General features: G+C 29.7%; 1 protein-coding gene across 1 annotated transcript in view; it reads left to right on the top strand.

Annotated features, from left to right (window-relative positions):
- The first annotated feature begins 2,532 nt into the window (after positions 1 to 2,532).
- Positions 2,533 to 27,788, top strand: part of LOC107437030 (phosphatidylserine synthase) — a 38,038-nt gene continuing 12,782 nt past the window's right edge. The window contains exons 1-8 of the mRNA XM_016048894.3: positions 2,533 to 2,938; positions 6,016 to 6,107; positions 11,288 to 11,332; positions 11,849 to 11,970; positions 14,209 to 14,367; positions 21,440 to 21,591; positions 22,348 to 22,407; positions 24,948 to 25,029. Of these exons, the coding sequence (XP_015904380.1) occupies positions 2,772 to 2,938; positions 6,016 to 6,107; positions 11,288 to 11,332; positions 11,849 to 11,970; positions 14,209 to 14,367; positions 21,440 to 21,591; positions 22,348 to 22,407; positions 24,948 to 25,029 (879 nt within the window). The 5' untranslated portion in view covers positions 2,533 to 2,771. The remainder of the gene's footprint in view (positions 2,939 to 6,015; positions 6,108 to 11,287; positions 11,333 to 11,848; positions 11,971 to 14,208; positions 14,368 to 21,439; positions 21,592 to 22,347; positions 22,408 to 24,947; positions 25,030 to 27,788) is intronic.

Here is a 27,788-nt window from a genome sequence, read left to right as displayed (position 1 = left end):
TAAACTGTGCTACCGTAAAGTGCTCGACTTCGAGTGCAGTTAGTTGGGCTACCGAAGCGGGAGTGCCATCCCCTCTGCTGAGGATCAATGTGATGGCATGTCTTCGGATCATCCTCAGGGATGTTTCCCAGACCGTCGCCAATAGCCCTTTGTGCAGCTCGAACAAATCAAATCAAGCCAACTAAAAAGGACTGGTCAAGGTATTATAATAGTTAAATATTAGTTTTTTAGTCCTAAAAGCGCTATAATGTCAGACCAGCATATAGAGTTGAGTTAGTTGGATAATCAATGCTATGGACCAGTAAATCGAATACAAAATATACGCGGGTACCTTTATTATTGTCGATCGAAATGAACCGTAGGTGGCGTAGAGCAGAACTCTCCATGGCAACACTTCACATGCTTTCCCCATTAGCGTGTCATAGAGGAAGGAAATACGTTAGTTTCTCTCTTGATTTTCATATAGATTAAAATCTTTTAAGTTGGAAAACTATAGGGAACTGAAAACTGCCTTAAACATAGTTCTAGAGAAAAGTATCACGGAAGTTTTAAAAAATATTTTTATGAAATAAAAAGGAAAAATATTAAGAAAAGGGAAATTATCGTAGTACATTCCTATGGATGGTGTTTTCAGTAGAAATGTAAACAATAACAATCTCGAGCTCGGCACCTACTCTAATTCCGGTTAAGAAGTTTGCAGCTGCTTTCTACATGTTATTCTGATAGGCGATGTTTTCAAACGCATAATTTTGTTTTCAATAAAAGAAATAAATTAGATAATTTCTGAGCTCATATCTGCCGTATTTCATAAAATATTAATGTTATTATTTAATTTTGGGGAGTTTGGAGTGAAAATTAACTTTAGTTATTTTGTTATTTATTATTAAAAAAGGTGACACGGTTGCTAGATTTTGAATAACTCTCTTTTTTGGCAGTCATGATTTGGCCTTTTGCCATAAGTTTATTACTGTTTGTTCTTGTTGCAAGCTGTGCACCATCTTACGTTAGTGTTAACACTTTTAGCATTGTAAACACAAGTATTGTTTGAAAGAATATAAAGTACCAGGACCGGAGGTTTTTGATGGAATCAGCAAATCGAGGTTGTTGTGAGCAGTTTGACTGATGCATTGTCTTGTTTTTGTTCGTTTGATTTTGGCAACTTTTTATTATTTTTTATATAGAAAATATATCAATAGAAGTGTTCTTTTTTCGTCTAAGTTGTCTTATGTTATAATCTTTATTAAAATATTTCTTTTTCTCAAAATGATCTGTTTATTTACAATTGTAATTTAATTTCAACACGTTATCAGCACGAAGCTCTGTGTAAGTAAACATTGGAAATTCGGATGTAAGAAGACAGGCAGTAGAATAGCACAAATCGTCACCATGGAAGATTACAAATTGAAGAAGTTAAATGGTGAGAATTACCATGCATGGGCAATACGTGCTCGCGCACTGATGGTGCAGAAGAAATGCTGGGAGGCAGTGGAACCCGGCTACGGCCTTACNAAGGGCTAAAGGCATGAAACCGGTCTCTGGCGTATTCGAGTGTTACGATCGCCAATACAGCAATTCCATGAATTATTTGACTTTATTACGTAACATTTTTGGATATACAGTAAATAAGTTACATTTGCTTTCATAAAAAGCGTTATGTAAAATTATCTAGTCAACACATATATGTTATTTAAAAAAATAAATAAAAGTAAAAGGAAAAAAATAGGCAGAAGTAGCTTAAACAGGAATTGGCGATCGAAATGAGTTGCAGGTGGAGTAGAGCAGAACTCTTTTCCTATGGCAACATATCACATGCTTTCCCCATTAGCGTGTGGAAACCCTTATGAAAATTTTAGGTATATTTAAGGTTGATTTGAGGTATTTTTGAGGTATTAAGGTTGTTTTGAGGTATATTTAAGGTTGCAGAGAAAACAGCAATAAAAATTANTAAAAAAATATTTTTATTAAATGAAAGGGAAAAATATTAAGAAAAGGGAAATTATCGTAGTACATTCCTATACGACTGAAAAGAGGAGGAGAGGGAAGGGCTAAAGGCATGAAACCGGTCTCTCCCTAGATGGCGTATTCGAGTGTTGCGATCGCGAATAGTGAATAAGTGATAAGAGCGCCAGCCATGATAAATTCAGCCAATAGGATTTATCTATTTAATTTCTGGAGGTGGTTGCTCCTCCGCATATGCGGAATTGCATTCTGACTCATGTTCGTCATCTGCTTAAATTTTTGTACATTAATTGTTGTTGTTGTTGTTAATTTGCGTCGCACTAGAGCTGCACAATGGGCTATTGACGACGGTCTGGGAAACATCCCGGAGGATGATCCGAAGACATGCCGTCACAATTTTGATCCTCTGCGGAGGGGATGGCGCCCCCGCTTCGGTAGCCCGATGACCTGCGCGCAAAGTCGAGCACTTTACGGTAGCACAGTTTAACGAGGACCAGTACCGCACACCCACCCTTGGTCCCTACGCAGACTGATCCAAGTGGTCACCCACCCGCACACTGACCTGACTTCGGTGATCTGCTGGGAACCGCGTCTTAACGATCAGTCCACTGCGGGACTGTACATTAATTAAGCCAATACTAAAAAAATAGAGAAAGCACTTTTTCAAAATCTGCTAGCTAAAGATTTTGCTGACAGTAAAAAGATTATCTTTTATGATATCAGCTGACAGTGAAATTATTTGTGACCACGACTACAAAGATTGTAGGGGCTTGGAACGGTGGGGGGTTTCTTATTTTTTTTAGCAGAAAGGCATGGCGAAAAGCAAGTCTAATAATGATCGTAGTAAATCTTACGATAATTTTTGCTATGTAAATGAGCGCCCTGTTGACGATATATCATTAGAATTTTTCTATAAACCTCATACGATCACTCTCTTAAGTGTGGCTGTGATCGCCGTGATACTCTCTGTTTTTTTACGGTAAGTTTTTATTTTGAATTTTAACAACCTTGATATATTTTGTTTGTCAACAAACCACTTAAGCAGCTTCCAAGGCAACTTTCTTTTCACCATCCAAATACTAGCACTGATCTTGTTTAAGCTATTGACTTGTCTTATTAAGATATAGTGTAAATTTAGTAATTAATTCTTTATTGGTAAAATTTTAATGACGAAATATTTTATTAATTAAATATTTGTGATAGAATGTAAGTGTTAGAAGATTAATCATTATGAAAAATCTGGAACCTTCTATAGTTGTTGTAAATTGATCCCTTATTATTGTTTGGTTATCATGAAGTATTCATTAAGAAAACAATTTGTAAAAGTTTTCTTTCCTTGCTTACTTTGGCTTAATTATTATATTATTTACTTTGTTTATTGACCTTATTGTTTATTCACTATATAATTAAAGTTGAAATCAGAAACAGTCCTCTCCATATTTGCATTTTTTAAAAGCATACTGTCTGACTGACCACTGTTAGTGCCGCATTAAGCAAAAAAACAATGTCAGACTGTTTATATTTAGAATAATGTTGGCTACTAGTTAATGAACATGCACTGGTATTGGGAGAGGCTTTATTTTTGTCTTATCATTTATAGATTTTCAAGAATCTTTGAGTGTTATGAAACTATATTTTTAAAAGATTCATTGTAGGCTTCTATAAAATTTGCACTAAATGCATTACGGGACACATTGCAGGGGTCTGTCTAGGTTTTTCTGACAGGTACCTATTTTGTGAAAATTTAAACGTAATTTGTGAAAAATTAAAAATTATATTAAAAAATCTACACAAAAATATGGATTTATCGTTTATTAAGGGATACAAAAATGAAATTTTAAGAAAAAGTATTTTGTGAAACTACCGTTTTTCCTAAAATTGAATTTGTGAAACTACCGTTTTTCCTAAAGTTGAATTTGTGAAGGTACCGCTAAACGGTAGTAAATTCGGCCTGGACAGACCCCTGCATTGTAAACCATAATTTTCCACTTAAGTCCTAAAACTTGTGATGTATGTATATTACTACCATTGCTAAATATTAATATAGAATATTTAAGTGCAAAAGGATATTTCTGTATCTGTTCACACCTACTATCTTATGATAAGTCAAAATTGATTAAATAGTTTACACAAACAACTTGTTTCTGATCAGTGATACAATATATTCTACAAATCATTCTTTCCTTGTTTACATCATTCTTAATGTATAGAGCGAAGTTTGCAAAAGTTGCGATATAGTATCAAACGCTAAAATGTAAGAATTCAGACAAGTCTACTTATCTGTTGATGATAACAAACAGAACTTATCTAACCTGACTACAAGATTGATTGATGAAGAAGCCTCTCCGTCATAATCTTAACTAACTTAAAATCTTAACTTTTCTTGTTTCAGATTGCTTAAACTTTGAACAAAAACTATTAAATACTGAAGTAGATAAAAACAAATTTAAAATTCAAACCAGGTGCATGAACAAATATAAATTGACTTGCTACTCATGATGGAAGAAAGGTCAGTAGGCCTGAGCATGTTGTTCCAAACCTTGGGAAACTCATAATGCTGTTCCAAAAAAAAAAAAGCAAAAATGCATCAAATGAGTGAAGTAGGTAAAGGAAAAACAGCTGTAAGAAATGAATGAAGTACAGTAGATTCTGTACATATGCTCATATGACCTTTAGTATGAATTACTTAAAAAGTTTCATTTCTCTGAAAAGGAATGAAGTTATTCCATCTTTGCAATGCTGTAGAAATAATAATTAATGAAAGCTTAAAAATCCAAAAGGTGAATCATAAAAGGTGGGGAGAAGGAGAAATATGTGATGTTCAAGATCTAATGACAAATCTTCTCTCTGAAGGTGAGCAAAGGAATGAAGTAAATAAAAGCAAAAAATAAAGCTGATTTCAATTGTGAAGGTGATTTAGTTCCAGGGTTGGTGCAGTATTTACCATGTGAGGTTTCAACAATCTTGGGAAAAACCTATTTTTTCCCATGATTTTTATCCTTATTATTAAATGTTTTACTTTGGTTTTAATTGTTCTGTAAAACAAAACTTGTTTTCTAACATGTTTATAAATATTCTTATTGTTTCTGCCATTTTTGTGAGTATCTTAAAAACAATGCATGCATTAAGGCGTTATTGAAACCAATGTTGGCAAGTTTCTGCCAAGGTGGTTAAAACCACTGGTAGAAACCGGTTAAAACCGGCATGGCAGAAACCTTTTTCTGGCACATTTGTGTGCAGAAATTCAGAAAATGACATAAAAGTAAGTACTGAGATTGACATACAATGGATAATTCATAGGAAAAACAATTAAATGTTAAACAAAGTACAATTTATTTACAAAATTATCAGCATTCAAAATCAAATATTACGTTGTTTGCACTCTGCAGTAATCTATAACGAAGGATAAGTTTTGATGCAGTTTCTAAACCTAAACAATTTCTCAATTTGCTATGAAACAAACGAGAAATTTGAGAAAATTCTCTCAAGTCCATCCGAACTAGCAGGCATTGCCATCAAGGAACAAGCAAGATTTCTGAAACTTTCATCTATTGCATATTTTTTAAAACTGGACCACCATGTAGCAACCTGGGTAGTGGTCAAAACTTGACTGGAAAAATAAGTTTCAGGAAATGGGACGATTTGTTTTGTAAAGCTATGACATAAGGTACAAAATCTGGGTTAATATTGGCGAGTAAAACTCTGGCGCTTTCTTCTTGAGCACATGATAATTATAATCCCAAATACTTTGGATGCAGCATATAAGCTAGCAAATGCTAATCAGTAACTGCCTGTTTAAATCCGTATGTAAACAAAATGTCATTAAGCAATTACTAGAACTAATATAGAAGTTTTTTTTAGTTTCTGCCAGTTTTNTTTTTTTTTTTTTTGAAAGAAGAAAGTTTTTTACAGTCTTGATTGTTCTTCTGCTTTTATAATTTTCTGCTTAAATGTTAAAAATAAAAGGAGATAAACAATATCTTTATTTCACATTGTAATTTAATTGTTTTTATCTGTTTGTGATTTGTTCTAATTTTGTTATTCTTCTATCCTCAGTAATGATGACAATCTTCAAGATAACATATGGCATGGTATTTTATGTATTTGTTTCTTCTTCCTGATTATTAGCATACTTGCCTTTCCAAATGGTATGTGTATTTTGATTTTCTCTTAATTATGTTACGCTCTTAACTTAGGATGTACAGTCCGCAAAAAAAAAAAGAAGAGAGATATCATTCTGAATAACTTTCGTTCTAATGATCAGATTTTCATGAACAAATTGTTAATCTTAATGGTTCTTGGGAGTGACCTCAAATATGCTAATTAATTAGTGCTAACTATTAATTAAGTTACGAAATCAGACACAAAAACATACTTTCTCTGAATAAACATATATTTTTTTACATATTTGGAATCTAGACACTTGAATTATGTGACACATGAATCACTATTCTGTGTAGACAAAATTTAAAAAAAATTGGGTCGTAAATTCGGTTGCAATAATGGTTTATATATTTGGCGATAGTCCAGAAAACCGCCAAAAAAAGTCGCCTGCGCAAATAAATATTTTAGTACGTATTAAGAACTGTTTTTTCTTCGNTGGGTCGTAAATTCGGTTGAGATAAAGGTTTATATATTTGGCGATAGTCCAGAAAACTGCCAAAAAAATTCGCCAGCGCAAATGGATATTTTAAGATAACCCATTGCCTAATTCAAAAGAGAAATGCTTCATTTTACTAGGATGCTAGGCAACCAAGCTCTGACTGTAAAAAAATTTAAGTAATGTTCTGTGATTGCTCGGAGAGGTTTAATTAATTGTTAATGGAAAATATCTCGAAGTTTCTAGGCAACAGACAATTTTTAAGCTGATTTCTGTCCAAAAATCAAAATTTTTTTTTATTTTAATCTCCTTTGAAAAGAAAGTTTGAATCAATTTATAAATTATTTATGATTTTTTAAGTTTTTAGAATTTAAATACATGAACTTTTTATTTGATGTTATTTAGATTATGTTGTTTTTGCTATATTTATTCGAGGATTTCAGACTAAAATCATATTAACATAACTTATAATAGCTATATACAAAATTTTAGGGATTATCATTTTTACAGCTTTAATCAAGTCTTCTAGGCAAGAAAGTTTTAAGGGAAAAAAAGTGCTTGAAAAATAAAATGTAGATTGTATAGTAATTCTAATGCACATTCACAAGGTTTTTTATAATTTTTGATATTTCTTTTTTCTATAACTCAAGGAATTGCTGAATGTTATGTTAGTCATAATATACATCAGAATTATGTTAAAAATACAAAAAAAAAAAAAAAAAAAAAAAAGCTTCTAACCAGTAAAGGAACAGGAATGTTCCTTCATTGGGAATAGATTTCCCAGTGAATGAACAGTATGTGTGAAATATGATTTTACATGGATAATTAGTAATTATAGATATAGAGGACACCTAAAATTCAGTTAAATGTTGTATGAATAGTTCCTATAACAATTTCATTTCAAAATGCAAATTTAATTGCTAAATTTATTTAAAGAATTATTATAATAATTTATTTATTATTTATCTTTATAAATGTAATGATTTGTTATTACATCATACCTTAGACACCTTAATAAAGTACGTTTACTGACTAAATATAACAGCAACAACTAAATATAATAATAAAAGCTTGAATAGAAAATTTCTTTGCAGGCTTTTATGTCAATAATTAGCTAAATTATTATCTAAATTATTATCTTATTGCGGTCTTTAACGTCCTGGTAGGAAAAATCCATTTAAAGATGATCATCCAGGTGAAAAATGTGTGAAGTTTTTTTTAAGACGACATCCACCAATAACTCAGTGCAATGCGAAGATAATTTCAAAAGGTAAAACTTCCCTTAGAGAATAATATTCAAAATACTGGCTTTAAGAACTTTAGAAGAATCTTTAGGAGGAATGTAGCCCTGGCATCCTTTTAGAAAGTGATTGCATTTACAATGCGAACAAAACAAGAGTTGAATACTGCCTTTAAACGGGAAAAATCTTTGGCCCTAAAAATTAGAAGTACCTAGGAAAAAAGAAGTACCTAGGAAAAAAGAAGCGGCCCCAGGCAGCACTTAAACACATTGTAAAAAATAATTATACTTTTGATTTTTTTAAATTAAAAAGTTTAAAAAAATGGGAATTGGCAGATGAATCGCCACACTTTTGAACATGCTCACATTGCATTGATTCCATCTTAAATCTGTAGTTCACTGAATATGAATGTTCTGAAGTTAAAAGCATATTTTGAACTAAGTGTTGAATTTGTTTTTGAGCATGCATTTGTTTCATTATAAATTATTTTAGACTCCATAAAATTTCCTAAATTAAAATATTTACTTTGCATGTACTGTTACTCTATGACCAATGCAATATTTTGTAGAAATCTTTTTTAGCTATTGATTGATATTTTGAGTAAAGGAATCTACACTTTTGTTCTATAAATACAAGAACGTGGTAAAAAAAAGTATATATACTAAAGATTTTGATTGTATTTATTACTTTAGAAGTTCATATAATGTGCAAATTAACATTTGATTCCTAAATGTTATTTTAGTAGTGCATGTATCTAAAAGTCAGTTTTTTTTTTCTTTATGGTCAGAATACATAAAAATGACACATTTTTCCTAATTTTCAATTATGTCCTTATTTAGCTATATACAATTTATAGTATTAATATTAATTAACTGTTATGTTTAATTTTTCTTTTCGTTTTCTTGAAATTTATATTAAGTTGTATGAATTTTGATATATGGGAATAGCATGGGAAATTCAAGGCAGTACATTTCTTTATTAAAAAATATTTAAAATTGTAGAAATGAAGAAGAGAAATAATAATAAAAAAATGGATTGCATAAACATATCAAATAGTAAAGGTTTAGTAGTATTGGTTTGAAAAGTAAAGAATATACTATGTTTTTGTTAATTATTTTAATATAATGGGGGTTTAAATTTAACAATATTTTGTGACGTATTGCAACTTTAAATAAATAAAAAAATATATACTTTAAAAGCATTTTAAATATAAAAATGTAATGTGAAATTATGTCAAGAATAAGTATACTGTTATGTATGGAATATGAATTTATTTACACTGGTAACAGAGAATAATTCTAAAATTAAACCAATCAAATAGAATGTAAAAAAAAAAGCATTTTATTATCATTTATATTTTTGATAGTAGCAAATATTATGAATGGTGAAACCGTTGTTATGTGGACACTCTTGGGACTGAAAAAATTGTCCATTTTGGGAAATGGTATTGCAATCATATAGAAAGAATTAAATGATCTTTTCAGACACCGTATTTTTGAAGTTTGGAATTTTCTTTTTAAAGTTAATGCTTTTACTCAAGAATAATGGTCTTTTAAAAGTTTTATCTTTTTCAAAATAATTTCAGACGTAGCTACATCAAAATAAAAGTGTTTTTCCTAGTGACACTGATATTCGAGTTAATTCTATAACGCTTGCATTCCTATGTCACTTCTCCTATCAATAGGTTAACACCTTCCTATTGCCCCATAAAAAATGCAGCAATGTCTTCTTGAAAAACCTCTGATGATGCATAGGGAAAGAAAAAAAAAAACATGCCTGTAAGACACCAGGTCCTAGGCAGTTGTTATATTCACAATCAATGATTTGTCAAGAATCTGAATAAATGTTTGATTTATATGAACACCTAGATTCTCTCTCTCTTTTTATTCTTTTTTTTGTTTTTGTTTTTAAACCCAACTGTGTTTAACTACAGGAATAAAACTGATTAGAAATCGGAAGGAAATTTTTGTGGAGAATTGAGATCCTTTAATACATCATTTCAACTTGTGGATTCTCAGGACTCGCATGTGAGACGTTATAATTCAACTGTGGGTGTCCAAAAGATGCCTCTGCCTGAAGTATTTCACAATAGCAGTATCATTTTCTCTTCTTTCTTGGAAAATAGAAAGAAAGGTGACAGGAGAGAGTGATTGATTCTTCAGTGCTGAAATAGCTTTACAATAATTTTAGTTATGGATAAGGTTGAAAATTATCATGCTTTAAGGAACTAAAAAAAAAAATGTTTTTTTTTTTTTTTTAATTTAAAAAAAGTGGTGTCCGGTTTGAAATTTACGTTTTGGGGCATTAATGACTGCGGTGAGGGCACATAATGGTTCTTAGATTCATAGGGAATTTAAAAATTCTGTATTGAGTGGTGTCTGTAACGTTAGGTTTCATTGTATTTAACAAATGGGTAAAAATAAAATAAACTTTAACTCTTTAAATAGTTAGGTACATTATTTAACTAACTTTAAAAACTAATAGATCATGTAAAACAGATGCCGTTTGCAATTAAAACTCGAAATTGTAATAAAAAAAGGTCATCTTTTTGTTCTATTTGGTAATAATAAAACTGAAGGAATTAATTTAAATAATCAAAAGTTTAATTATTTAAAAGTTTTTTTTTAAAGAAAAAAATCTTTAAAAAAATTAATAAAACTGTTTGGTTTAAATTAGTTCTCAAGCCTGCTGCAATGTTGTCAAGCTAATGTACTAATCTTGTCAAATTTTTTGCCAAGTGATATTGGAGTTTCTATCTTGAAAAAGTATATTCTCCGATGAAAAGAAGAGTTTCATTCCAGGCAAAGAACATTTCATGAATGAGTTTTTAGATCTTTACACAGTTCCTTCTAAATACACATTTAAGAAAATTAATTCAGCTATTTGCATTTGATTTCATTTTTCAAACTTCTTTGATGAGTACATTTTCTTTTTTTGAAAAAATAAGCTAATGAATCCAAATAAATTTGTAATATGATATTGTCGCTTGGTATGTTTTATTAAATTAGTTTTTTTAAAAATAAAAAAAAAAAGATTTTAAAAATCAAAAGTTATTTTTAAAAGGTTGCTATAGGTGCTATAAATTTATAATACTACTAGTAAATTTAATAAAAATTTTAAACACCTTGCTTTTATTTTTTAAAAAAAGAAGTTTCTTCCTTTTGAAATTTCCTCCATTTTCGGTATTAGCTGAAAGGGAACTAGGGTGTAACAGTTATAAAAATAATATATTGTTTAATTTAATGGTCATACAGCAAAACAAATAGCTTATTGTTTTATAACAGAAGAGCCTGCAAAAGCAGTCTTATCCAATGTGGCATTTATCAATCAGAAAACTGCTTTGCCCTTTTTTTTATTTTAATAAACTTATGTAACATTTTGGTAGTGGTTTGCCAAAAGATTTCCTTTGATTTCTCAATTGTGTTATAAATACGATATAGTTTTATTATCATTGTTAATAAATTATTTTTCATTTCCAAAATTGTAGGTCCTTTTATAAGACCTCATCCAGCAATATGGAGATTAGTGTTTGGTAAGTCATTTTCTTTTTAACTATTAGTTTCTTTTAAAAACTATGCACAAAATCCATGAAAATCAGAGACACAGGTCCACTGCAGCAAGATTTTTTATCATTATAACTATTAAAAATACGAAAAATAAAATGCTTGACATTTTTATAATGTGATGATTGATTACATATCAAGTTATATATAAATGCTTGTATACTAAAACAAAATTATTAAAATCTTATAAAATTTTTATTGAGGGATAGACTTTTGTAAACTTTTTCCTATTTGTTTCATTTGATACAATTGTGTTTTATAAAATTTTATCTAAGGAATATTTATTTTATTTTAAACTTTTAGTATTTTTTATTTTATTTTCCTTTCTTGTGTACCTAGTCAATATAATAGGAACATCTGCTAAAAGCTAATGATGTTCCATATAATTGTGATTTTGTACAAAAGTGGGTTATTAAACGGAAAGCTTGTTTACTTTTACTTTAAGTTAAAAGAAAATACAAAATGTTTTTTTTTGTTTTTAATAGGTGTAAGTGTGATATACCTTCTTGGTTTGCTATTTATATTGTTCCAAAGTTATGATACCATCAAGAGTATAATGTACTGGTTTTACCCAGACCTCATAGACTTCAGGATTGACCTTGAAAAAGTAAATAATTTTCTAAGTTACCTCAGGTTTGTAGAATATTTGAGTTGCAATATCATGACATTATTTTTTTGTATTCAATTTCATTTTTAAATATTTATTTTCAGTTATTTCTTTGGTAGTTTTTAATGATATTTTTAACAGTAAGGCATGCCAAAACAAAGTTAAAAGCAAAATTTAGTGAATAAAGCATACCTGTCAAGTCTCCTGTTTTTAATGAAGACCCCTGTATTTTAGGACTATCTCCTGTTTACTCAGACATTCAAATTCTCAATTACTGTCTGTGTCAGAAACAATAGCATTAGTGTCAGCATATATATTCCATTTGAGATTAGATTTTATACCCTCTCCTGCTTTATCCCTCAAAAAATCATCTTCACCTCCTGTCAAGGAACTCAAAATTCCATTTTTACAATATCATTTGAATTCTCATTTTGCAATGCCTGTAGTATCATTCGATACATGTTGTCTATAAGAGCAGCTTGGAAATATCCTATTTTTTGTTAACATTTTGGCTGTGAAATATTTTTAATTTAAGACAAATTTTTTAGCTTAATAATTCTTTGTAATATTTTTTTAGAGGTTGACATATATACTCGACATACCAGAATTTCTAGGCACGTGATTTTTCCACTAATTCACGAAATTTTGCTAATCTTAAGATCGTTGATTCGAGGACTTCTGTGAATCAATAGTTTATGTTTCGGCAAAATTTCCTCGGAGTTCCGCTAATTTAAAATTTAAATTTTGTTGCTTATGCAAAATCTTGTTAACAAGGCATTTATACTGCCCTTATCAGCACCCTTCCCCCCCCCCCAAGATCNCCCCCCCCAAGATCTCATTCTTGCATGCATCCAAGATCTCATTCTCTTTTATCTAATGCAGACTTGTTAAGATTAGAATACAACTTCGGGTAATGAGACTGAAAAAAAAACACAACTCCATAATAATTTCTGCTAGAATAATGAACTACTGAGGCAAACACAAAAGTATAAAATTTTTAAATAAAAAGTTATTCTAATCTTAATGAGTAGCAAATTCTGATTTGTAACAGAAGATTTGTTTATTCAATGTGATATATGTGCCTCCATTTTTTTAAAACTACAATTAGATTGAATTTTTAATATGGTATTTCGACATGGAAATTTCAAATCCAAACCGCTCATTTTGATACTATCATTAATCCGTGTTTCTATCTTCTTTTCTTTTACAGTTAATGCAATTGAGTTTCTCATGGTTTTTAAAATTCTTATGTTCTTACTACACACCAAATTTAATTTGTGTATTAATTGGTCCTTTTGCCTGACGATACCGCAGTTTTTCCGATCGAGTTTTTCACAGTTGCATATTCACATGGTTTTTTAATTTTCGATTTTTTTATTTCAATATTATTAAAAAAAGAGAGATGTAAGGTGCACATTTGTGCTATTACTTTTGGATGCTTGCGATTTTCTCTAAATCCTTGCAATATTTTGAGAGGTTTTTTTCGAAGTTATTGTGTTGATTTTCCAATGATTTTTTTAAATCCTGGTATAAAAGTATTATGATAAGGGAAATTTAAATTGCTCACCTGAATATTCACTATTTGACAGGCAATAATTCTGTAATTTTTTTTCAATCCATTTTTTGGCTGTTACCGCTACTGATTTCTGCATATTTTTAAAAATTTCGATATTTTCAATATATTATTTATTACAACATTTGAATCTTGAAACATACTTTTAATTAACCACTTTTTGATGCTTCAGATAGCAGGATTTCACCGTAAATATCCGTGATTTTTAACTTCAATCTTTTTTCAGTTCAATTTTTTTAGTTATTGTCATAGATTTCACAATTTTTTTCCCTGCGAAAACAAAAGATTATGCTTTTTTTTAAAATATATATATTCCTTTATGTGTTTAAGAGGAAAAGAAATTATATATTGAAAAATTTTCTATTTTTGTGCACAAAAATCTTATATGTACAGAAAAGAAAGAAAGAAAAAAATATTGTAAGAAAATTTCAGATAATTTCTTCTTTCAGCAATGTCCATATCTTATGATAGAATTAGGGGGTCAATTTATATACTGTATATGACCAGTTATTTTCTGAAATGAAAAGAAGGTTGGAATTTTAATGACCTAAACATTTATTATTAAATTTGTTTGAAAATTCTGTTTTTTTCCTTCATAAAGCATTTTTCTTGAATTTGAACCAAATATTCATTTAGTGAGGGTTATATTCCATCTATTTGTGCAGGAATATGGAGTTAACTGTTCTGACATCACTGTGGAGAGAGTTTGGAACCACATTGATGTTTTTGCCTTTGGTCATTTGTTTGGATGGGCAATGAAAGCATTACTTGTGAGGCATTATGGAATATGCTGGACTATAAGCGTTACCTGGGAAATCACTGAGGTAAGTCTTCAATTCTCTAGAACCATATCTTTTCAAATAAAGGATTTCTTGTCCTATGATGCATGGGTGTATTCTGATAAAATATTTAATTGACAGAATTCTGCTTTTCAATTATGAATATAGTTTTTTGAAATCCTTGAACTTCACTTATTAATTTTTCTTGTGGAAATTCGCTATTAACTGACAGAGCTTCAAAATTTCCTTCTCCCTTTTGATTGTTTGATTCAGTTAAGATAACATGTAAATTGCAATTCTAAATGTGCAAAATTTGTACACGAGGGGCCGTCCATTAATGTATAAGTACTTAAGCAGGGTTGCCACAGGTAACTAAAATGTGACTATATGCAACTATTTTCAAACTGAGGCAACTATGGCAACTTTTTTTTGCCTGAAAAGGTTAATAAAGCGACTATTTTCAGAAAAAAGAGACTATTGGGAGACTTTTCTGTGCTCCCAATGATGTTTTTTTTAGTATAAATTGGGTTGATAACCCTGGACACAATGATTTTTTTTCTTAAAAAAATAAAAAATTTTGAAAATTTTGAATTGCAAATTTGAGTTATCACTTTTTAATGTGCTCAATTTGCACAGATTCCATTGTAAGTCTATTTTGTATCTGCTACCAAATTTTGCTGGATTTAAAAAACCTAATTTTTAATATGATTGTAGGATGTGTGATTTTCGAATTTGAATAATCACTTTTCACATATGTATATATATTTTCTAAATCAATTATTGATAAAAGGGAAAATTATTTAGAAAAAGTATGTTTTTTTTTTAATAAAGTTTTTTTTAATGGAATTCTAGTAATGAAAATATTTAATTTTCCTTAAATATACTAATTTTTTTACATAAAAATTTATTGCTAGAACACTAACGCTTAAAGAAGAATTATCATATTTGGAACCAACCTGACTAAATTGATCATGTTATATGACAACTAAGTCATTTAATAAAATTTTGCTAATATTATTGAAAAAATTTTGTTCTTATTTAGGCAACTATTTTCATGCTTTAGGCTACTGAAGCAACTATTTTGTTCATTTTTTTCTGTGGCAACCCTGTTAAGGCTTCTTCATTTTGCTGGATTCCTGGTCTTAATACTTTGTAGTTATTGTATGAAACAAAAAAACAAAAAAAACATTAGCGCAAGATTTTAAAACAGTATAAATTTAGCATCCTTTCACTTGTATTGTTTGCAAATGCAATAACAAATTCTCTAGTCAAATTGAAAAACAAAAATTTTACTTTTTTTTTTTTTTTTCAAATTAAATAACTAATTTAGTACTGAGTTAATATGCTTCAAAGCTATATTATAAGCAGGGGTCTGTCCAGGCATTTTGTAAAAGGTCCGTTTTTGTAAAATTGTGAAAAAATTACTCGTAATTTGTGAATATAAAATAAACNTTTGAATTGCAAATTTGAGTTATCACTTTTTAATGTGCTCAATTTGCATAGATTCCATTGTAAGTCTATTTTGTATCTGCTATCAAATTTTGCTGGATTTAAAAAACCTAATTTTTAATATGATTGTAGGATGTGTGATTTTCGAATTTGAATAATCACTTTTCACATATGTATATATATTTTCTAAATCAATTATTGATAAAAGGGAAAATTATTTAGAAAAAGTATGTTTTTTTTTTTTTTAATAAAGTATTTTTTGATGGAATTCTAGTTATGAAAATATTTAATTTTTTTATATAAAAATTTATTGCTAGAACACTAACGCTTAAAGAAGAATTATCATATTTGGAACCAACCTGACTAAATTGATCATGTTATATGACAGCTAAGTCATTTAATAAAATTTTACTAATATTATTGAAAAAAATTTGTTCTTATTTAGGCAACTATTTTCATGCTTTAGGCTACTAAAGCAACTATTTTGTTCATTTTTTTCTGTGGCAACCCTGTTAAGGCTTCTTCATTTTGCTGGATTCCTGGTCTTAATACTTTGTAGTTATTGTATGAAACAAAAAAACAAAAAAAACATTAGCGCAAGATTTTAAAACAGTATAAATTTAGCATCCTTTCACTTGTATTGTTTGCAAATGCAATAACAAATTCTCTAGTCGAATTGAAAAACAACTATTTTACTTTTTTTTTTCAAATTAAATAACTAATTTAGTACTGAGTTAATATGCTTCAAAGCTATATTATAGGCAGAGGTCTGTCGCATTTTTTAAAAGGTCCGTTTTTGGAAAATTGTGAAAAAATTACTCGTAATTTGTGAATATAAAATAAACGTTAAGTCACATTCTTTCAACCAGGGTCTGTTTCTGTGAATTTGTGTAAATAGGATCCGTTATTGCAAAAAAACTTTTTCAATTAATTTTTAAATTGTAAAGACATACAAGATTATGCTTAAAACTGTAAAATTATAGTTGAAAAATTAAATTTTAAAAAATAAACTGCAATTGCAGCTGCTAAATTAGCAATGCAACACATAAATATTTGGTATTTAGCCTATACTGCTGAATGCAGAATATTCATTTCGGACGAATAAAGGAAGAAGTGTGTGCCGAAGACAAAATTTAGTTCGTTTACATCTGTCTTTCCTTCCCCCTTCCTGGAAAGGGTTTATTCGATTAACAAAACAATAATGAAGATAAACAAATTTGTGAAGGGTTCAATTAAAAGATAAATTATTTTGTGAAGGGTCCGTTTTTATGAAAAAATGTTTTGTGAAGGGTTCGTTAACGAACCCAAATTTCTTCTAAACAGACCCCTGGTAAGCCTTAAGTATTTAGTTAAAACTTGACTAATCAAAAACTAAAAAGATTTGACATATTTTAGCATGAAAATAAGCAATCAAATTTCTTGTTTGTGTTTTGTACCTCACATCTGAGAGAAAAAATTTGCTTAAGCATCAACATTCAAGAAAATTAATATTTGGGATCCATGTTATAACTCAGGGTAAGTATGAAAGATGTATGGTGTCAACAATTCAAAACTACATCAATATTACCAGAAATGTCTTTTGCATTCTTATTTTCTGAATGTTCCCCACTTCATGAATGGAATTGTCAAAATAAAGAGAATTTCGATACATTTTCTCCCTAATTGTAGTTTTTTACTATCCCTGCTCTGTTGGATGTGTCTCATTTTTCAATTCTGCTAAAGTTAAAGCTTAAACTATACCCTTGAGATTTCATGAACTTATTTTATCCAACAGTAGTGAACAAAAGCAGAAATTTTTTAAGCAAATAAAATTTTTATACTACTTCCATCAGAACTTGAAAACTCGACCATTACATCTGACCTTTCAGATAGAATTGTTTATACAGTAAAACTGGTATAAGTTGACCACTTGTGCTGCATTGTTTTAGTGGTCAACTTAGACAAGTGGGCAACTTATAGAGGGGATGGGTCATTGTTTACTTTTTCGTTTCCTATATGATGTTGCTACATATTTAAAAAAGATATTTTTGCTTGACTTAAAAATTTTATTTCACAAATAGCCGAATGAATATCTTAAGAAATGTGTTTAAACCTGAATGAACTTCAATTTGTTACATATAATTCTAATATTTAACTAACTTTTAAAAAAAAATAATTGCATTAGTTATGCATGTGAAGTGTTTAATTTCTTAAAATATCAGAACACGAAAACGTGTAATTTGAAAACTTTAACAAAACAAAATTATTTCAACACTTTTTATTTTGTTATTACTACACTTACAAACCCATTTGTTACAAAAATATTCCTTCATTGTTGTTTGGCGGCAACTTTACATCAGCCCAATGTTTTTCAATACAAACATGGAGATCCATTATTTTTTCAGAAATAGGTTGTTTATGAGATACATAACACATTAAATTTTGAACACAGTCTAAATCTTCTCAAAAAGTTAGAGGTGTCTTCTCAGTGTTAGTATCATTAAAATGACTTCCTCTTCCTTATCTTCTGTTTCTGGAAGTTGTGTTTCTGGTCTGGATATTTGTACCGATCTCCTCTGCACTCTCTTCAACTTCTTCATGCAGAACTAAGTCATTGTCAAATTCTATCTCATCTACCAGCTCTTGCTGAATGCTTACTGGCACAGTCTGAATATCACTCCTCAAACTAAATCCATTTGTATCGTCTTTAGTTGTTATTTCTTCAACAACTTTAAATCCTACTTTGTAGAATGATTTAGAGATAGTTGAAGAAGGTAAGTTAACGTATCGCATCGTATCAGCCAACGTATTGCATCGTATACATTCACTGATTTAGTAAATTCCGAAACATCATTGCATTGTTCAATTTTTGTAACTAGACATTTTAACATTAGTTTATGATAATGCAACATAACGGCGCAAATAATGCCTTGATCAAGAGGTTGAACAAGTGATGTAAAATTTGGAGGCAGAAATGCAGTCTGAACATTTCCAAAAGATTTAACAATCTTTCGTCTTGACACATTATCAATGAATAAAATTATCCTCCTGTGCTGTTTCTTCATCTGTGAATTAATGTTTTTTAACCATTCTTCAAAAGTACAGGAATTCATCCCCGCTTTACGATTGCTTTTCCAAGTCACTGGGAGATTTTCAACTTTTACACAGTTTCTTTTAAAAGCTCAAGGATTTGCTGAATATCCAATTACTAAAGGTTTTAGTTTTTCGCCTGTAACACTGCAGCACCGTAAAATGGTCAGTCTCTCTTTCTGCATTTTCCCTACAAAACATTTTTCATTTTTGGAAACAAGTGATCTTGTGGGTAATTGACGAAAGAACAGTCGAGTCCTGTTTCGTCAGCATTGAATTGATTTTCAATGGGATAATCTTTTACAAGTTCAGAAAGTTTCTTTTTCCAGTCCTCTGCTGCATTAGAATCTGCTAAGGCTGATTCACCACAAAGGTTATGAAAATTTATGTTATTTCTTGATCTGATCCATCCATTACTTGCATTGAATTCTGAAACTCCTAATTAAATTGCAATTTCCTTTGCCAGAAACGGGAATATTTTTGGAGTGACATCTTTTATAAAACTCCCAAACTGCCACATTAATTTCATCATTCGATGTTTTTCTTAGTTTTCTTTTTCGGTCATTACCACAGTTCTCCAAAAACCTCTTAGTTATTTCTTCCCTATTTTTTACTGTATTGAACACTGTAGTTTTAGAAATTCCCTGACTTTCTCCTTTTTCAATTAAGTTTAATATTTCGTATTTTTTTTTATCAAAGTTCAACTATCTTTCTTGTTGGAGCTATTTTATTTTGAAGTTTATCACAAACTGTCCACCTAGCTTAAAAACTTCTCGTAAAATAAATAAAACTTTCTAAGAAAAATAAGTCATTTTAAACTTCTCAGCAAATTTCAAAGAAAGAACCTCACACATGACTTCACTGAAAAGAATTTATTCAAATAAAGGATCAAAGCATATTTCAGAACATTCGTTTATTCAAATGCTCACTATTGCAACTGGAAGAGCAACTTTTCAAACACGCCTGTTTTCAATGAATGAATGAAAGAACTGGTCAAAAGCTGACTCCCTACAATTTCCCCAGGTGGTCAACTCACAAAAGGATTTAGATTAGCTTTTTACACTATTTCACCAAACAAGTGAAATTTTAACATACATTGCAAAATGACAAAAAAATTTTAGAATTTTTTTTCTGGTCAACTTATGAGGATTTTAGAATAGAATTTCATAATACTCCTAGACAAAATTGACTTATTTCAGTGGTCAACATACAAGATAGACAGATGGTCAAGTTACAAAGGTTTTGCTTCTTTATACTGTTTTATACACACTCAAGAAAGCTCTACACAAGAAAACAAAAGCACCACACTTCACGACGACATGGACTGTATTTATTAAAAAGGAAGGAAGTAAAAATGTATATGTATATTAACAGCGCCATCTATTAAGTGGCAAGGCAAGGCGTGAACATTCACCATCAAANTTTCACCAGAACTTTAGAATAATATCATTTCGCAAAATAATATATCTGTTTAAATTGTCCATCTATAGTGGCGGTCAAAATTATTTTAATTCTTATTTATTAAAATATTAGTGTGTAACGTTTGCTCTAGGGAAAATATTTTCTGAAACTATGGAAACTCTGTAATTGTTAGAAGGTATGTGTTAAACCCCACATTGCTGAGGTAAAAACTAAGTTTAAAATTGCTTCATTTTGAAAAAGTGATTAATTTTTTTGTTTTGTTCAGTGAGGTTATTATAGGCACTTCTTTTTTCCACTACTATAAACTTCCCTACATTTAGCATTTAACTACATTTTAGCTCTTCCCAGTGACTTTATTAGATTTATCAAAGCACATTTCAAAAGGATAATTATTATTAAAACAATATTTGATTGCTTTATAGCTTATACTTGATAATTCATAAAAGCAAATAATTTCCGCTATTACATATCTGTTCCATATCCAGAAATGTATCTTTCAACATGTAGCAGGAAATAGAATTTTCTGGATAATAGGTCTTTCGGATAAACTAAGATTAAAACATGTACTATTCAATACAGAAAAGATCATGTCAATTTTTATACAATTACATTTCGTTATTGATTCTTGATTTAATAACATTTAACTAAAGTATGTTTACTCTAATATAAATGTCATTGATAAAAGGAAATAATAATTCATGAGAAGTCGGCCAAGATAAATTGATCTTGCATGAATATAGGCAGTCAGCTGGTATTTCTCTTTAACACTAAAAATATTATTCTTCATTAATATTTATTCCTCTCACCAAAGTTTTTTTTTTTCTTCTTCTTTTTTTTTTCAATTTCTTATCAATAATTAAAGGAGTGAATGTTTAACTCTCCCAATTGCAGCTAGATGAAATGAAAGAAAAAAAATATTGATTTTTTTTTTTTATGTATGAAAGGAGAAAAAATTTGTTTATTCTGATTGTTGAAATAAAGATTTCCAGAAGACTGAGATCTGAGTATGGGGAAAAACTATTCAATGTTAAAGCCAGTATTTTTGTCATGATTTTGAAATTTTGAGCTATCAAAAAATTTCATAATTGATATTTGTCTGTTTATTAAATGAATGTTTGGCAGCTCAATTCAGAAATAATAATGACAAAGTCAGTTAAAATATAAATTCGTTTTTCAGGTTGTGTTTGCTCATCTTCTTCCGAATTTCAGTGAATGTTGGTGGGATGCCATGATTTTAGATGTCCTCATCTGTAATGGTTTGGGCATTTACCTGGGAATGGTTGCATGCCGCTACCTTGAAAATGAAACCTACGAATGGGAGAGCATCAAGTAAGGACTTTCTCTCTCTCTCTTGCTTTTGTCAGTAACAAGCAGATGTGTGCGGATGCATGTAGCAATGATGCTTCTTAAAAGAGGAGTGTAAAGATGTATAGTGCGACTTGTAAGAGACATCAGTCTCATGTCGTGGCGAGTGCCCGGGTTACGAGGAAAAGTCACTTAGAAGAGAAGTGTGGGGTGAATAGTTTTGCCTTGATCTTGGCATAGGCCAGCGTGATTAAACCAATCAGCACCTTCATTTCTCCATTGCACCCCCATTAGAAATATGCTCTCGCTTCTTACCATAGCAGCAGACAGCGCTAGACTTTTAGTCTGAAAGAGTTCTCCTCAAAGCCGCACAATAGTCTCTAGACAGAGCTTATCAAATCAAAGAGTAAACGTTGGGGCGATAAATATTCATAAAAATTAGAATTCTTTTTAATGTAAAGGTAAGTGAAAGTTATTTTTTTGTAAAAGTTTTCTAATTCTAAAAAAATAATTTTCATTCTTTTAGATGCAAAATAAATAAATTTTAATTTCATTATTAAATTTGTTTGATATAATTATTTTGCTTAAAGCATTTATTTTCCTAATAAAAAATTAAATTTTGCAATAAATGTAATCCTAGTAATCTAGAAGCATACTTATGCATTGATTGGATGCTCCTTACAATTAAGTAATTCAAACCTATCCCCCTTTGTCTCCCTCTCTGCTCACCAATACTTGTTTAGATGTCATTATCAAATAATTTATAATATTTTATTTTAGATCAATTCCGAGTACTAAAGGAAAAATTCGCCGGGCTGTTTTACAGTTTACTCCTGCCAGGTAATATTAAAATTTTTTTTTTCAAATTTGTATTTCTTAGTTACATTAAAACCTGAGTATCCAAAACCACAATATAATTTATACTATCTGATGTGTATTTTTAGCTGTAATGCACATATATACTCTAAATGGGTTTTTTTTCTTCGTTCAGACGTTTTTTTCAAAAGAGTAAAAATAAAATATTATGCAGACATTGTACTTTGACCGAAGGAAGAATGCAAAATTTCACTTGCTAGAGCCAGCATTTACTTTCTGTTATAATGAAATGTAAATAATGAAAATAAAAATACTGTTACGCTATTTTACTGCTAAAGAAATGAAAATGATACTGCTGATATGTCAGCATCATCTTTACAACACAGGTTAAAAGACCTTACAAGTAGAAATGTCACCATCGATTCCCAACATTTTTTGAATCACTTTGTAAGTTAAAAATTTTTCAACGTCTTTTTATAAAGAAATTATGATGATAAAATCTTTAAGTATTTAGAAAAGCTTCTCTTACGATACACTTTTCTTACCATGCCTTTAAATTAATTTTTATTTATTACGTATATCAGTGTGTATTTATATTGAAAACATTTTTTACTCTAATTCAATAAAAATGATTTCATGACCAAAATTTATAAGTTAATGTATAAAAATAAATTCAACTTATCATTTTTCAGTTTTAATGAAATGCTTAATTGAATATTTTTCTTATATGCAGACATGTGATTCTTCTGCTAATTCTCAGAGTTCCGCTAATATAAAATTTAAATTTCCTTAAATATGCAAAATCGCGTTATAGAGATGTTTTTACGCTCTTACCAGCATCCTCTTTTTTTCTTCTTAATTTCTCATTTGCTCCCAATAATGACTTTCTTTACTCAGATTTGTTAGAGGATAACGCAACTTTGGATAAACTTCGAGAAGTCAAGACTGGAAAAAAAAATTCATGAAGAACTTTGGCAAGAATTAATGAACTACTGAGGCAAACACAAAAGTATAAAATTGATAATCCTAAAAGTAATTCTGAAATGGCTAACATTTAAAAGATATTTTACTAAAAAAAAATTTTTTTCCTTCCATTTTTTAAAATTTATATTTTAATCAGTAACAATTTTATTGCTAATTCCAGTTTGTAACAGAAGAATCATTTAATCAATGTAATATATTTCCCCTTTTTATTTGCCTACAATTAGATCGAATAAATTTTTAGTATGATCATACTACATGGAAATTTTAAATTGCACATTTCAGTAATCACTTTTCAGCATACTTGTTACCATCATAAATCTGTGTTTCAATCTTTTTTTCTTTGTTTGTAGTTAATGCAATTGATTTTCTCATGTTTTTTAAAATTCCAATATTATTACAACACTTAAAATTTGAACCACACATTTGAGTAATCAGTTTTTGACATGCTTTTTGCCAATGATACCAATGTATTATGAATCGACTTTTTCATAGCTGATATTCATGTTTATTATTTTTTTAACTCCAATATTTTAATACGATATTATTAAGAAACAAACAAATTCAAATCGCACATGTGAGTAATTACTTATTGTAACAGACGATTTGTGATAATTCATGCATTATTTTATAGTTTTTTTAGGGGGTGGTCAGTTAACGCTGTTGATTTTCACATGATTTTTTAAAATTCCGATTTTATTATGATATCGGAAATTTGTATCGCTCACCTTAATAGTCACTATTTGTCACCTCAATAGTCACTATTTCTAGAATTTTTTTTTTCTCAGATCAATTATTCGACAGTTATCATTTCTTATTTTCACATATTTTTTAAATTCCTTATTCTTAAGTTGATATTAGTTACTATAATACTTGAATCTCAAAATATGAATTTAATTAATGAAAAAAACTACATTGAGAAAAATGTAAGTAGGTATTGCAACATTTCCTATAAGGTGAGGAGAAGGGATGTAAACCTATTGATTGGAGCTGCAAATAATTACGTTGAAAGTGATAGTTTCTAAAAAGAGCCAAATGTTAAAACTTAATGTGGTACTCAAACTTGTATTCAGGAACTAGGGTATTTTACTATCTCCAAAACTAATTAAATTGGTGTAAAAATGCTAAATGATTTATAAATGGACTATGAAGATATAGTAAGTTGCAACTGCGTAAAACAAACTTCTGTGACATTTTATCTTGGTGAACTGTTAATGGCATGAGTAGGAATTAAGATGAATTCATAAAATGATGTCAGGGTAAATCATGATGTCACTTTGAAGAAACAAATATTTTATCTCACATTTTATATCGATGCATTCTGTGCTCCTCACGAAAAAAAAATATTCCGTTGTATTTGCTGTTTTGTCTTAACCTTGCTTGTTTCATCTGTTGTACTTTTTGGTTGTGAATAACTATAGTTAATTAGATTTTTTAATGTGCACTTCAAAAATGTTACTCATTAAACGTCCCTCAAATATTCAATTTAAAATCTGATTTTTTTAAAATCAGATTTTAAATACCCTGAAAAAGTGATTATTTTTTTTAATGTTTTCCTTAATTTTTCTTTTTTTTTTCTATAGTTGGACTCATGTGAGATGGTTGGATCCCAATTGTACTTATATGAGATTTTTTGCTGTATATCAATTGGTATTTTTTTGGCAGGTAACGATTTTCCCCCCTTTCTATTCCTTTTATTAGCATTAACTACCGAAAATATTTTATGAAATTTCCGCGATGCTTTGTTCTGAAAGTACTTTTCAGTTCCATATTCATGATCGAAATGTGCTATAGGTGGCGTAGATTTTAATTCTCTACCTAAGGCAACACTTTACATTTATTATTCCTTACATTTTATTATTCCTTATGCTGAAATTATGAAAGTAATTTCCTTAAAAAAAATTTAATTGCTTATTATGTTATATTAATTTTTAAAATTTATTTTGCGTAATTTTCCTTAAAACTGAATTTAGATATTTGAGAAATAAATTAATGTAAATCAAGAAACCTTTTTATAATTTACAGTTTTGTGAGCCACAATAAAAATTAATGTAACTTTGTTTATTTCAATTTAATTTTTAATCTATACAGTAAACTAAGATTTGTAAGCAGGTTTGCTGTTAATACAATTTTTAAATAGTATTGATTTTCTGAGTGAGATTCTGATATCAAGTGTTGACCTGAGTTTTTCTTTTAAATTTGCACAAACGAAGAAATAGAATTCAAAAAATAACCAAGAGTTGACTATATGAATGATATATTATAATCAGCGCTTTTTGTGTATTTTAAAAACCCTTTTAAAAAATTAAATTGAAAAACTATGTGCAATGAAATTTTGTGTAAGAAAAATTTTAGGTTTTGATTAAATTTTTTTTGGGTATTGTGTCTAATCATTGCTTATCACTTTAGTAAATTCTGTACATCCTTCCTGTACTTGTACCAGACTACAGATTGGCACATCTGTAGAAGAAGATTGTGGCAAAAAAATATATATTTTTTCGTAATTTTTTGAGGGCATGTTTTTAGATATCGAAGATCAAATTCGAAGTCATGTATTTAGATTAGATGTCGAAGGTCAGATCGGGTCATAGTCATACCTTGACCTAGTGTAAGAAGGTCAGATAGGGTATTAATTGAAAGATCAATTCTTTAGCTTTGCAATAGTGTATAAAATTGGCTTTTACTACAATTAGGAAAAAAGTTTCAATCATTTATGTGCATGCTAGTTAGTCATTTTTTTTTTCTGAAAATTTTATATTTTCAGCTTTTTATAACTTGGGGAATTTCCATACTAAAAATCTTAAAATTGGAAGAATTAGAAATTTAAGATAGTCAATTTGTAGCAATGACCTCTCTGCATCATTTGTCCAAAAAAACTGCGATGGAGGTCTACAGAAAGACTGGAAGCTAAATGTGAGTCCTTCTGTAGTTCATAAACTTTGGCAACATTTCCTTACTATGGGTTAGGCATCGCGAAAGTTCAGCTAAATGCTACGACAAATACTGATGATCAACATTCATTAATATGTTCATCCTGAAATAAAACTCCGAATCGGTTCGGATCGTCTCTCGGGGCAGCCACCCGAAGATAGGTAAAAGATCTAATGTGGCACCATGAACTTGGTTTGTTTGCTAGGCAACCAGAAATTTGCGTGCCACTCTCGTCACACCCTAGAAGAGAAGGTTTAAAGTTGGCGAGGCAGCATGTCCTCTGAATCACTGACCAATGAAGGGCTGTTCTCTGCATAGATGAGTCCAGATTTATCAATTATGAGCATTGTTTGTTTTGGAGAAAACCCGATATCATCCATAAAACATCTTTGAAAGAAATGCATATCAAGTAAGCAGTGTCTGTGCTAATGCTCATAGAGGTTGACATTCTTGTTATTTAAATTGCCTTTGTGTTAGTGCGATAGGTGATGGCTACAAGACAATGATCCAACAATGAACAGTGAATGATTATCTTCAGCAGGAAACAATTCAGTGCGTGGAGTGTCTAACTCAATCACCAGATTTGAAATCTTGCATGTTTAGGATGTTTTAGGAGGACATGTAGCTGCTCTCCATCCTCCTCCTCAGACCCTTGCATCTGCTTTGCAGAATGGAACTTGTAAACTGCATACTTGAAAGCATCAGACATCGCTGTATGTGTTGTATGACTGCCAGAGGTGATCATACTCCATATTGAAGATACTTTTTCTATTCCGAACTGGCACACCTGATTCATACAATTCATACATATGATAATTTCTGTAACACCACAAATGTTTGGCTAATACTTTTTATATGTATTATTATGCGCACTATCAATGTGTCATTTTCATTAAATTCTATGTGTGACTTTTTGAGTTATGATAAATTTTTTTATTTTTCCTTTATTTATGATAACCAGTGTAAAATGAGAAATTTCAACTAGTATGGAAATTTTCTGAGATAATCAACTCAGCATGGGGGAAGTATCCTTTCGAAGAACCCTTGATCATCATGAAAATATTTCTGAAAGTTTTGATATTTTGAGCCCCTTTGATTCACGTATCATACTTTTTTTACAATGACCTTGCATCCCGATTGTGACATTTGATACATTATAAAATTATTATTGCATGTAATCATTACTCATGATCATTTATTACAGGTGATTTCTTTTAGACCTTAAGATTTATTTAACAAATTTTAAATTGATTTACTGCACAAAAAAACACTATATTTTATGTATTATTACTTATTTTAAAATCATTTGTCAGGACTTACTATATTTGTAATTTAGTGTAATGGTTGATCAATGTGGGTTATATTGTGATTTTATGCAGGAAAAGGAAGTAGTGAGATACAAATAGCAAAACTACTGTAACTGCTGCTTTTCTTCTTATTTTGTACTGCTGTTTAAAAACAGTGGTAGCTGTTCGTAGTGTTAAAATTGTTTG

The sequence above is a fragment of the Parasteatoda tepidariorum genome, chromosome 6 (assembly GCF_043381705.1).
Source record: "Parasteatoda tepidariorum isolate YZ-2023 chromosome 6, CAS_Ptep_4.0, whole genome shotgun sequence".
Classification (NCBI taxonomy): Eukaryota; Metazoa; Arthropoda; class Arachnida; order Araneae; family Theridiidae; genus Parasteatoda; species Parasteatoda tepidariorum.
Note: the sequence above shows the minus strand (reverse complement) of the source record. Positions and strands in the feature narration are given on the sequence as shown.